This window comes from Scophthalmus maximus, chromosome 6, assembly GCF_022379125.1.
Source record: "Scophthalmus maximus strain ysfricsl-2021 chromosome 6, ASM2237912v1, whole genome shotgun sequence".
In the NCBI taxonomy this organism is placed as follows: domain Eukaryota; kingdom Metazoa; phylum Chordata; class Actinopteri; order Pleuronectiformes; family Scophthalmidae; genus Scophthalmus; species Scophthalmus maximus.
Genome location: NC_061520.1, coordinates 17,938,378 through 17,951,385, shown reverse-complemented (window position 1 = coordinate 17,951,385; position 13,008 = coordinate 17,938,378). Strand labels below are relative to the sequence as shown.

General features: G+C 42.4%; 1 protein-coding gene and 1 pseudogene across 7 annotated transcripts in view; both read left to right on the top strand.

The window, feature by feature from the left end:
* Nucleotides 1-138: 138 nt before the first annotated feature.
* LOC118309245 lies at nucleotides 139-2,024 on the top strand (annotated as a pseudogene).
* A 958-nt stretch (nucleotides 2,025-2,982) lies between these two features.
* Nucleotides 2,983-13,008, top strand: part of cita (citron rho-interacting serine/threonine kinase a) — a 35,859-nt gene continuing 25,833 nt past the window's right edge. For 5 of the 7 annotated variants that reach the window (XM_035631124.2, XM_035631125.2, XM_035631123.2 and 2 more), the window contains exons 1-10: nucleotides 2,984-3,131; nucleotides 3,347-3,469; nucleotides 3,607-3,748; nucleotides 4,110-4,285; nucleotides 5,375-5,476; nucleotides 9,020-9,162; nucleotides 9,729-9,822; nucleotides 9,904-10,110; nucleotides 10,341-10,494; nucleotides 11,947-12,136. In XM_035631124.2, coding sequence (XP_035487017.1) covers nucleotides 3,368-3,469; nucleotides 3,607-3,748; nucleotides 4,110-4,285; nucleotides 5,375-5,476; nucleotides 9,020-9,162; nucleotides 9,729-9,822; nucleotides 9,904-10,110; nucleotides 10,341-10,494; nucleotides 11,947-12,136 — 1,310 coding nt within the window. In that variant the 5' untranslated portion in view covers nucleotides 2,984-3,131; nucleotides 3,347-3,367. Of the gene's footprint in view, nucleotides 3,132-3,346; nucleotides 3,470-3,606; nucleotides 3,749-4,109; nucleotides 4,286-5,374; nucleotides 5,477-9,019; nucleotides 9,163-9,728; nucleotides 9,823-9,903; nucleotides 10,111-10,340; nucleotides 10,495-11,946; nucleotides 12,137-13,008 lie in introns of all 7 variants that reach the window. The other 2 variants (XM_035631120.2, XM_035631119.2) reach the window with 1 other exon arrangement.

The window sequence follows — 13,008 nt, the reverse complement described above, 5'->3', positions numbered from 1 at the left end:
AGAAAGAGAAAGAAACAGAAGACAGGCCAGTGACGAGCAAGATAGTTGGGTGGGGCCGATAGTGCTGAGTGAGACTGATTCCTGCTCATTCTCTTGGCTGGCAATTGGTGCATGTGCCCACTGTAGGATCATGGTCAGGATGGCAGCATGGGCAGAGATGGGCAGTGTTTGCCAGTGTGCCAGGGACAGAGGGGCAAGCCTATTGAGAAGCAGTGTGATGGACACAATGGGTGCGACAGACTTGCTGCATCAACAGGCTTTTTGCTGCTGTGGCCAGAAATAAACCATAAATACCCCCACTGGCCTCCACCAACCCGCTCACCAGGCCTGCACACCCACACACACCCTCACACTGAGACAGACAGAAAAGAAAAAGGAAAGACGGAGAGCGTGGATTGTACGTGGTGCAGTGAAGCACAAGCCATCCAGGTAAAAAAACAAACATCATCCCTCTCCCCGACAGGCCTTTCTCTTTAACGCTCTCCCTACTCCCCCCTTCTATCTGCAAATTGCTAAATTGCATTTGTGTGTTCCAATATTGATGTGATATTCTTGCATAGCCTAAACAACGGACACAGCCAGTATTTGAGTATTCAATCGAGAGTAAGCGGCTTTATTAAAAAAGAAACATTTTTGTTTCTGCAACTGTTTAAAGAACAACCTATAACCATGTGTTTAAGTTATATGATCTTTCCAGGGTTGCAGGAAACACAATTTTCTAATATTAATTTAACAAAAATAATAACACACCATCACCAAACAATGTCATTCCTGTGCTTTGTAGAGGGAAAATGACAGACAAACATGGAACCCCAGCTCAGCTGCCTGCAGAGAAGGGCCAAGGAGGAGCTGGAGCCACATATAAGGTAAATATTGAAAAAAAAAACTTTTCCTTAGAGATTAAAAAAAAATCATGGACTGAAATAAAAACGTCACAATCTCCATGGAATTGGCTGATTACACCATCGACTCCCTGGCTGTTGCTGTCTTGCAGTTGGCGGTTTTTGAATGGGAGAACTTTCGTGGCAAGAAGGTGGAGTTGTCTGGTGAATGTAAAGATGTTTGGGAGAAGACGCAGCGAGTTGGCTCAGTCATTGTGGAGTCGGGACCGTGAGTGATTCAGTTTCCCTCTGTCAAGTCTCATCAGTTCTTTGCTGCAACTGCAATCTGCTGATGGAAATGTGCATTTGTACATGACGCATTTTCTCCATGTCCTCAGGTGGTTGGGGTTTGAGCGTCCAGGTTTTGCAGGAGAGCAGTTTGTCCTCGAGAAAGGAGAGTATCCTCGCTGGAGCACTTGGACCAACTGGCAGAGTGCCTACAGCCTGAGCTCATTTCGGCCCCTGAAAGTGGTCAGTATTATGGGTGCAACGTTAGCTGATGCGACCTCCTGCCAGACATGCTCAAACCTGTGGAATTTCTCTCCAGGACAGTGCAGATCACAAGCTGCACCTGTTTGAGAATACAGGCTTTGAAGGCAGAAAGATGGAGATTTTTGACGACGACGTCCCCAGTCTGTGGGCTCATGGTTTCCAGGACCGCGTGGCCAGTGCTAAAGCTATCTGTGGAACGTAAGCTCTAACCTTCCCAGTGATAAATATTACTTACGCAAGATGTTATTGTGTTGTTTAAGACAATTTAATGGATCTGTATTTTTTTCTGGTCATCCAGTTATTATGTTGCCACGTTCACTGTCCCATTAATGTGATATGCCACTTATTCTGTCTGAAGGTGGGTGGGATACAGGTACCCAGGCTACAGAGGGAGCCAGTATGTGTTTGAGCATGGAGACTTCAAGCACTGGAATGATTGGGGAGCCACTGCACCTCAAATCCAGTCCGTCCGACGTGTGCGGGATATGCAGTGGCACAAGAAAGGATGCTACATTGCCCCCGCCCCTACACCTACCAATCCCGATCCCAACCCCAAACCCAAACCCAAACCCAACCCTAACCCCAACCCCAACCCCAATCCTACTCCTACTCCCAATCCCAATCCCAAATCACAAACTCAACCCCAATAATGCCACACCTCCACCAACTCCTACAGCAAGTGCGACTAAATGAAGGCAGCAAGCCAGGATCCAGTCTCTCCAACATACCACCTGTTAGTTTAGCCTATCTGACCATGCAATTTTGGAAAACTGGAACAAACAATAATGAAACATGGAAATAAAAGCTTTGGCCCTGATTCTGGTCATCTGCAATTTATTGCATCTTTTCACGCATTAAGAGAAATGCGTAAAGGGAAACGTGGTAGAAATGTGTGGTAGTGAGAGTATTATACTAATTGTATGTGTCTATGAAGCTAATAATGAGCAATATTTATAATCTAAACTGGAAAACTGCTGCAAAACGATTGAGGTAATCATTGTTTAATTAAAATCTGCCAATTCAGTTCTTAAACATCAGTTTATTTACCATGAGGACGAGTACCACTTAATCCATTAAGAAGGGGGAGTTGAAAAAAAAATGCTTAAGGTTGAATTAGTGGAAATGACGGAGCCTGACCATAGACAGTTTATAAAAAGCTTGACCCCTACTAGAGGACGAAAGTCAGGGTATTAATGTTGATTTGATTTTGGCCGGTCTTTATTGCCTTTTAATGTTTTTTAGTTCTAAAACTTTATGGAAGTGCAAAACTAAATAACTGAAGTACCCAGTAATCAGTGCTGCTTCATGTAAACAGAACATTAGTTAGACAGTTGATTAGGATCTTTCAAACGATCAATCTACTTCTAAGTATTAGTTTCCAATATTAATAACACAGTCATTGTGATGTTTCGTATGTAAAATATTCCGCATACGTTTTTGCACGTGACACATATTTACATTTCCTAATGTAAGCGGGTTTTTTTTTTTTTAGAATCCCTTCCTGGTGTGGTGAGGAACAGTGGCGTACCATTTTTTCATTGGTTAAAAACAACGGTTGGTCCCGCCCATAAAGAATCCAAGCATCAAATCAGGCGCCATCTTCATTCTGCAGTCGCGCGGGGTGGGCGGGGAACGCGCAAAATTTGAAAGTTGACCGGAAATATAGTTGACGGAGAGGAACAACAGTGTGCTTCTCCTAGCAAACCAATGTGTTGTGTACATTTTGAAAAAGTATTATATCTACCCGCATGGCACAAGGTGAGTGCTCTCATATCGCTCTGCCAAGGACGTGTGTGCTTTCGTTAGCAGTTCTTGTTTGCGTATATCAGTGACGTTAGGAAATAGTCGTTAGCTGACGTCAGTTTAGCTAGCTAAAGCGATGCTTTGATGATATTGCCCGCGTCACCTTCGTCTTTATTCTGGTCCGTACGGGCTCTTGTTCAAATTACACCAAACGCGTGTCATTTGTTCAGGTTAAACTCTGTTAGGGAGCCATGTTGAAGTTCAAATATGTGAGTCAAGGAAACCTGAAAATGCTGCCTAGCTCCGCGGACCCCATCGCCAGCCGCAGCTCGCGACTCAACCAGGTGTTTCAGGTAAAGTGGCTGTCCTGATTCCATCCATGTGTCTGTCAGATCTCAGCCGGTTTAAACAGTTTTCACACCAGCTGCACTACCCGTTCTGTCGCTGACTTCCCTTCCCTTCCCTCCCTGTGTTTACGTGCTGTCCGCAGGGCCGAGCCAGCCTGCGTGGGCAGCAGGGAGGATGCACCGTGGGTCGGGAAGAGTTTCTGGACGCTCTGGTGCTCCTCTACCAAGAGTGCACCTCCCCAGAGCTCATGAAGATAAACCACGTGGCAAACTTTGTAAACAAGTGTAAGCATACATTTAACGCATATTCGTTGTTTATGCGTTAATATCCATTACATTAGTAATTCGTTGTTTTTTTGATTCAGCCATTCAAACATGCCTATTAAATGTAAATAAGTTGCTGGTGTTGTTTTTGTGTGTGTGTGTGTGTGTGTGTGTGTGTGTGTGTGTGTGTGTGTGTCCCCACTAAAATGCCTCATCCACAATTTACAAATCTCTCACTCCACAATGCCTGCCAGATAGAATTCAAACATTTGAAGATATGCCCGTGTTTCAGGTCCTATATTTCTGGTTTGTTCAGAAACGTGCATTCTATAAACAAAAAGGTTAAAACCTCGCGTTTTTCTTGTTTGTTTTTGTGAAACAGTTTCCGAAGTGGTGTCAGAGCTGCAGGCACTGCAGCCAGGGGTTCATGACTTTGACCTGTGTGCCGTGGTGGGCCGTGGCCACTTCGCTGAAGTCCAGGTAGTCCGAGAAAAGGCCACTGGAGACGTTTGTGCGCTGAAGGTCATGGACAAGACAGTTTTGCGCACTCGAGAAAATGTAAGATATCTATTTGTATTATTGTGGGAAAACACACTGTAATGGGGTTTTCAAAAAAAATATCTTGGTTAAGCCTTAAGCCATTCTTGGATGCTGCTATGATAAGATGTACCTTTATTCGTCCCACAATGGGTAAATTTGGGCATTACAGCAGCAAAAGGGTTAGTATGTACAAAAAAATTTAATTAAATAAAAAAACAAAGGTATATAAATACTATATACAGAGTAGTAGCAATAGTTGCACATGGAGACTAAATATAAATATTGCACAGTTAGTTATTGCACATTAAGTGTATCCGTGATTTATTTTAGATTGGTTGAGTCCTGTGTGTGTTTGTGTGAGATTTATGGTTGAAATTTAAACTGTAATGGGCTAATTAATTCACTCATATTTCAAGTTATTTAAAATTAACCCATATTCTAACAAAACTGACCACAAACTGTGTTGTTTATCATCAAATAAACATAATAAAATAAGAAGAGTAAGAGATAGATAGAGGAAAAGTGTGAACAAAAGCTATATTTTCACAAATATGTATTGTTTTGTATAAATTCACAAAGTAGTATATTTGCCGGACTACGTTTTTTTTTTGTAAACGTCACAAGTCTTCTTGCTGTGTATTTATATATTTTGTGTTGCAAAGTTGCAGTCTGAAAAGGGCCCACTGGGGGGCGCTGTAAGGTTGTGTACAACTGGATACATTGCTCCACAGCTGTGCTCTCTTGTATGTGACCAATAGAACAGATCTCCCTCAGAATACAGGAAGGGAGCTGAAGTGAGCAATGTAATAAAAAAAATTGTGTGGCTTAGAAATCTTTAGCTCATGCCACCCGAGACAACTATGCAAAATTTCAAGTGAAATCCCACTTTAAACAAGCAAACAATAAAACAAGCAACAAGAAGTGAAGCTAGGGAAAGGTTTTGAATGTTGTATGGACATCAAACACTGACAGCTTATATCACATTTAAACCCCAATGATCCCTTCTCAGCGTTTTAGATTGATGAGTTGATGTGGCTGGCACACTACTCACAATCAGTTTGTGCAGCACTGCTGTTGCTTACTGCCTACCTGTTAAATTCTCCTCAGGTGGTTTTTCATGAAGAAGAGCGGAGGATCCTGGCTTTGAACACCGGCCCCTGGATCCCACAGCTTCTCTACGCCTTCCAGGATAAAGAACACGTCTACCTGGTGAGACTGTAGGGTTTTCTCTGATCTTGAGAATGCACTGTAAATTGTGGTGTTACAGTTGTTTTCTCCCAGTTAAAATAATGTTTTATGATAGGGGCAGGTGATTAACATGTAATACTGGCTGGGTTAAGTGGTATATGTAGTTGTACTGCCTACAGTCATAGTAAAGATGGGCTTTGTGCTGTAGTATATGCTGAGAGGTAGCCTCTTTATTTAGGTATACTAACTGAGATTCTCCTTGTATACCGCTATGGTCCCTTTACTGCATTTTAATGCGGTGTCTGAATATATTTCTTGCCCTAAACTAAACTAGGTGGGTGTGTAGTGGTCCCACTGAATAAATATGCTCTAGAGTCCCTCTGTCCACACATAATATCTTAAACCATAAGATATTGTTTGCAGAAGCAAATTGAATGGATGTCGACTTGCTGCTATTTTCTAGCTCTTTTTACACAGAGGGTAACTTGTATTAAGAGTTGTTGCTTTAAAAGTCAACTTTTGTGTGAATTGTTAAATGGGTTTATTTCACTCAGTAAAACCTGTAGTTTCACTGCGGCATCGAACAATCCACTCAGCCTTCTGGTGGTGACCGTAAAAGACATTTTATCTGGTATATTATTTATATTGGTTGATAGTTATTTGTTAAAATCCTGTTCATTGTTATTGTCATCATCATCTAAATATATGTCTTCCGGTCATGGAGAAACATGCTTGTTTGGCATCAAAACTAATGTTAGGTGAGAAGAATAGTCAGGATGTCATTTTAGTTTGCTGGGTCCTGTTTCAGAATCAGGTTTAACAAACTCTGAGCCTCAACCTGAAGACTGAGTTGATGAACCCTGAATTGAAAATGGGTTCAAGAACAGTTGGTCTGAGTTAGTTCAATCAACTCTGAGTATGTTCACTCTGTGTTAAGCATGTGTGTAAATGAAAAAAAAAGAAGCCACATCAGCGCAGCTCCAATACCGCAATTAACTATGGCCATAGGTAAATAAAGAGCGGATCTTCCATTTTAATCCAACAGAACTTGAAAGATTAATGCGTGGCAATGCACATTTATCTTTACAAAAACGCAGCAGCAGCATTAAGAGAGCCTGAGTTGAATAAAAGTGTCAATAAGTTAAAACTATACATTTCATTTACTGCAGTCCAGACTTTAATTTCCTTAATGGATGTTAAAGGTCTGAAATCCCACTGTTTGTTCCATTAAGATTTTCGATATGTTTAATCACGTCTAACCTTATGGGGACAAAGTGCTGCTGGCAGCAGGAGGTGAAAATGTAGATCAAACAGATTAGACATAAGATTATAGATCTTTTATTTTAACTAAATTGTGTCTGTTATATCTTTTTTCCATTTAAAAATATTCCTCAAAATCTCAAAGTTTGTAGTAATAGTATTTGCAGCCCACATCCAAAACTCACTTTTATACAACATTTGGTCCAGTTTTAAAATGTTAACATTTTTTCAGCTGCACTACAATCATGTTCACTCAAAAATATCAAATCATCTACAATATTATAAGGTAACTGCCAAAGAAATGTCCCATCAATGTGACCAATCACATCCTGAACATATATTTTTCATAGATCCCGAGTCTTGTCTCAAGCTTCGCATAGATTTTAATGATTAATGTCGGGAATGCAATATTTCCGTGCAGATGAACTGATTAAAAACCTGACAATAAATATTAACAGAGGCTTGGTGTTGTAAAGACAGACGGCGTATAGACTTAATACTGAGCGGAGGATGAAGCCAAACACCTTGTAACATTATAATGTAAGAGGTCGCTCACTGACTGACTGATGACTGATGCCAAAAGTTAGTATAGATGGGTCTTGGGTAATAAACTAAGGTCTAATTTGGATTTAATCTTCTCCCAAACTAATTGCTGCAAATGAATGTGCTTCGATATGCACTTTGATATAGGCTGTATTAATGAGAAAATTATTAGGTGTCAGAAGCGTCTTCAGGCTCAGCAGGAGAGGAGGGTCAGAGAGAAACTCTGGGTTTGTTGAAGAAAATCTGCCGTCATGTAGGTTAGCTTCACAAAGTTACTACAGTAACTAACTCAGAGTTTTCCTCATCTCAGGGTTAACAAACTCCAATTTGTCACTAAAGCTGCTTTTTGAATCAGGCCCCAGGTCTGACGTGTGACATCCAGGAGTCACTGGGATTCTGCTAACATCAATAATGACATTATCAACTGCTGCAACCTCCACTGCTCAGGAACCTGTGAGCTGCTGTGAGCAGACTTTCATCCTAACTCTTGATGCTGCAGCCTGCTGCAATTAAAATTAGGATGTCGCATCTCAGAAACCACACTTTCCCCCACCACTGTTTCACATGTGGGTCAAACGCCCCCAGGATCTCTGTACTTGGTGTGGATATCTATGATTAATGCATAATCTTTTCTTTTGAATCTGGTTAAGCTGGTGACCAGGCATATTTCCCCAAAATGTCTTGTCTAATAGCCTAATCTTCAGCCGTGAAGTGGAGTGTCAATGCTCTCCTCACAGAGAGCGTCCAATGTAATTAGTGTGATTGCTTTTAACCTCACAAAGAATCTATATTTTCTCTGCTGACCTGTTAGACTGGCATATGTTGTAGGGAAAAGCATGTCCTGCCCTGCCGAGCCTTATGCTGCATACTGCCCTTTGTTTTTCTCTCACTCCCCCTCTTCTTATACTTCCATCATTCCCCCTGTGTGCCTATCTCCATTCTTCCTCCTCCTCCTCCTCTTTTTCCACTCCCCCTCTGTCTCACCCTGCTCCCTAACTGAGCATGGAGGAAAATACAAAGCATCCATCTTTATCCGTATGTCAGCGAGGCACCAGTCTCCCTGTTGCTAGGTAACACTGGAGAATGCTCCTGTTCATTCAGACTCGCCGACCATTCATGCACCAGGGGCTCTGAGCCTGTTATGGCTGTATGACTTCCACCATATAGCTCGAATCAGCCTGACCGATGCCTTTCATCTCAGGATGCAGACAGCAGAAAGGAGATTTTGAGAAAGACATTTCAAAGGTTGATTTGGTTATTTGTGTTCCCAAGTTAAAATCAGAGATATCTGAGGACTAAGCATGTTTTTATTTTATGTTTATTGTCGTGGCATGTTGCTTACACACAATTGATTGTCTGATTGTAGCCTGAGATCACAAGCAACACAGGAATTTTGCAGTTAGTGTTGGTGTGTTTTAAGCAATGGACAACCAGTCGTTTGACTGCAGTATCACAGATAAATCTGCAATAGTGTCTGGTTACATAACTGAATCTATAATGAGGAGAGCCACCCTATTAGCTTAAGCTAAAAACCGCTTTGATATAAGCTCAAACACGTGCTGCTACACTTGTTGCTCTGTTTTTGATGCTTTTGAGGCCTATTTATAGGCACTCTGAAGATCATGTTTCAACGGCGTGTTATATCTGTTAATTTTAATCCTATTCAAACATACAATCTTTCAAAATTGCTGGTCAGGGTTTTAGTGCTACCACAGTATTGAGTGCTCACTGCAACATATATCGTTACAAATGTGTCCTCAGGCGATGGAGTACTTGCCAGGTGGTGACCTGATGTCCCTGCTAAACCGATACGAGGATCAGTTTGATGAATCCATGGCTCAATTCTATTTGGCTGAGCTGGTAGAGGCCATTCATGCTGTTCACCAGCTGGGCTACGTCCACAGGTAAACACCATTCATGGCTTTGGAATAGCATGACTATATCTCATTTCACACCAACTCACCAAGCACTTCCAAGTTAATGCCATGGAATTTCTGGAGAAAAAAAAAGAAAAAATCATGTGAAAATGATATTGAAATTGATTGATAATGAAATTAAAGTCATGGGAACTTGCAAAATCTTATAGTCCAACTCAAGATGCTCATTTAGTTATGTATTGAGGAAGTTCTGTTGTCCTTAATTTAATCATTTTGTGTTTATTTGTGTATTCTCAGCTTCACCAGTTGCTTATTTTTTATGTCCTAGAAACCCCAAGAATAATTTGATTCAATAGAAGAAGTAGCAGTTGATGTAAATAGTTGTTGCTGAATATTACAGTGATCAAAATCTTCAATTGAAAAAAATTAAAAATTTAACTCAGAGCACTGAATGTGTTATTATGTAATACAAAAGCATATCCAGACGTTTACAAATGTATCCCATTATTGTCAGATCGGTAGACATATTACCGTACTTGGGGAACAAACAGCTCTGTGCAGTATCAGATCTCGTCTAAACTATCCACTTGCAGAGACGTCAAACCAGAGAACGTTCTCATCGATCGGACTGGTCACATTAAGCTGGCAGACTTTGGATCGGCTGCCAGGCTGAGTGCTAACAAAACCGTAAGTAGATTACTGAGTTTGCTTTGTGTATTATCTATAGTATGATTGACAGTAACATCATTGTCTTTATTGCATTTCCAGGTAGCAACTCCCACGGTGCCTGTTGGCACCCAGGACTTCCTCTCCCCTGAGGTCCTGACATCGATGAACGGGGGCTCACAAGGCACCTACGGGGTTGAGTGTGACTGGTGGTCCCTTGGCATCATTGCCTACGAGATGATCTATGCCAGGTCACCCTTTTGTGATGGCACTTCTGCAAAGACCATTCACAACATCCTCAACTTTCAGGTGCACACACTGTCATCTTGATTGATTATTAATGCCGCTGCTGCTTATTAATGTGAATGGTCATTTGTCGAATCTGATCTGTAACTTATGAATCCAGACTAATGAAGACATAAACTACCAATTTAGCAATCCCACTATACTCAGTGGAAATATGCAGTCGGATTTACCTGAGGTAATACCTTACCATATTCATTATGTGATTAATCCTTGTCCATGTTGTTTGCCCACAGCGTTTTCTAAAGTTTCCAGAGGGGCCGCAGGCCAGCAAGCAGTTTGTAGACCTGGTGCAGAGCTTGCTGTGCCGAGCCAAAGAGCGACTGGGTTTCCAGGGACTCCGCTGTCATGCTTTCTTCTCCAGCGTAGACTGGAACAACTTAAGACACGGTGAGGAGATTCCTTTCCCTTGAGACTGTCTGTCCAGTCAAAATGGACCATTTGGCTTCAAATGACAGCGTTGCTACAATAATGTTCCTGGACAGATGATATATTACTAGTTGTCAAGCAACAATTTATACATAAGTGTGCTGTGTGTGTGTGTGTGTGTGTGTGTGTGTGTGTGTGTGTGTGTGTGTGTGTGTGTGTGTGTGTGTGTGTGTGTGTGTGTGTGTGTGTGTGTGTGTGTGTGTGTGTGTGTGTGTGTGTGTGTGTGTGTGTGTGTGTGTGTGTGTGTGTGTGTGTGTGTGTGTGTGTGCGGTTTCACATAAACACCCAACAGCGATTGTGTAGCCAGTGGTATTGTCAGTAGTGAAATAATGAGATTCTATGCGCCGTTGGCAGTGGGCCAGCTCCTTCCTGAGGAGGAGAATGGGCGAGAGGCAGAGGCGAGAAGCGAGACACGCGGAGTAAAGAACTGCAACTCATCTGCTTCACAACAGACGCAGCACAAATTATTTTACGCTAGTGACACCAGTTATGCTCTCTGTGGCGGAAATACACGTGCGTCCATTGGACGTCATTGTTTCCATCAAATCCGAGACTGCACTGAATGAAAACGAGTTTGACATTTTCACCTGACCAGCTGTGGGGAAAACACGCCCATAACATTCACATCAATGGACATTTTCCATGATGCATTGTCACATTAGAGAACCGCAGCTCTACAGTGGTTCTGTAAATCACATGTGGAGCTGCAGGGTTGATGAGTGTTTATTTTTCTCGCACAGAAAACCTTGTTTTTTAGATGAACAAACCCTCCTTTTTGTGATTATGAAGCAATTAAGAAACATTGCTGTGCCAGTCATGTTTGTCCTCTGAGATGTTTTCCAGTTATAATATCCCCGTCAATGCTGAATATCAATTAACCCAGTTTTTTCTTTGGAGAACCACATAATTGTTGTTTGGCTATAACAGATGAGCTGTTTTCCCTGTGCGCCTGCAAAATGTTTCTGAATTTGTATCCATATTTGATATTCTTTGAGTAATAAATATCATCATAAAGAAGAGAATCACATATATAAACGTTATTTGAACTACGGCCACGTTTTATTGATAATTGGCCACAGGGGCACAGATAGAGCTCTGTGCTTCAGCTTTGGCTTTAGCTGATTAACTTGCTCTGCTGCAGTGAGGAAGAGAGAGCATGTGTGTATGAGAGAGATGGAGAGAGAGATGGAGGGAGGGAGGGACTGAGAGGCAGCATGTGCATCAACGCGCGACTTACCGCACTCTAGGCTCACACAGCCCGGCTCCGTTCCTCCTCCCCTCCTTTCTCTCCCCTTTCTCCTCGTATGTTTTTGTGAATCTTTTTCTTTTTTTTTTTTACTACCTGGATTGTCTCTGCTTCCTCTCTTTCCTTGCCCTCTCTCACTCCCTCCTCTCATCCTTTTTCTCCTGCAGTTCTCCCGCCTTTTGTTCCTGCGTTGCAAACTGAAGATGACACCTCCAATTTTGAGGAGCCGGTGCAGGCAGCCCCCCGGCCATCCTCAGCAGCCCAGCGAGGAGCTCTGTCGGTGGGCTTCAAGGGCCAGGATCTGCCCTTTCTAGGCTGGTTCTTCAGCAGAACATTGACAACATTGGCCAAAACTGAGTAAGTGCTGCCTGTTTACTGGGCAATGTTTTTTCTTTCTTTTTTTCTTTAAAGACAACCCCCTCTTTTTCCAGTAGTCAATGCAGAGACCTCCTGCATACACCTCTCTAACACACCTTTGTTGGTTAAAGACCCTGTGATGCGCATGGCTGCTGTACTGCAATTAGACTCCCCATAACCACAGCAACACATTCCTTGTTTCAGGTGACCTAGTGTGATGCCCTGGGCAGTTGGTGTTGTCTCCCTGTCAGTAATGTTGTGCCTGTTGGGGCTGAAAAGGGTTTGGCCATATGCTGTGTAGGGATGAGCAAGAAGGGGGGATCCCCCTCCTCTCTGGTGCTCTCTTCTCCTGCTTCTTGTTTTTGTGCCTTGGGATCACATACAGTGGATCGAATGAATGGACCGGGGGAAGTTAGCTAGCATTATTGTGCCATCGCTGCTGATTGGTATGCGGCTGAGTGTGTCAATGAGGTTTGCTGAGAGGTGGAACCTCACACACGGACACACTCCAACCCTCGCTGCCGTTATTGTGCTTCTTATGTTACTGTGCAGCAATAATGACCTCCTGACTTTTATAGCATGGATTTTGGAACTGTAATCATCCGTAATGGTCTTTGGCTTCTTAACCCCCTGATGATAATGCAAGAGGAAAGGTTTAATTTCATTGCCCTATGGCAGTTCTCTGTAGCAGGTTAATGGTGCTGGAAACTGCAGATCATGACAGCAGCAACAACAGAAATGGAAGATAAAGCGTGAGAAGATTAGACAGGGAAAAGGATGAGAGCTCAGATTGGGGAGAGAGAGAATCTATTTCTATGGTTACTACCGTGATGTTTTTTTTTTTCCCCAGTCCCCACCCCCATCTTTACCCG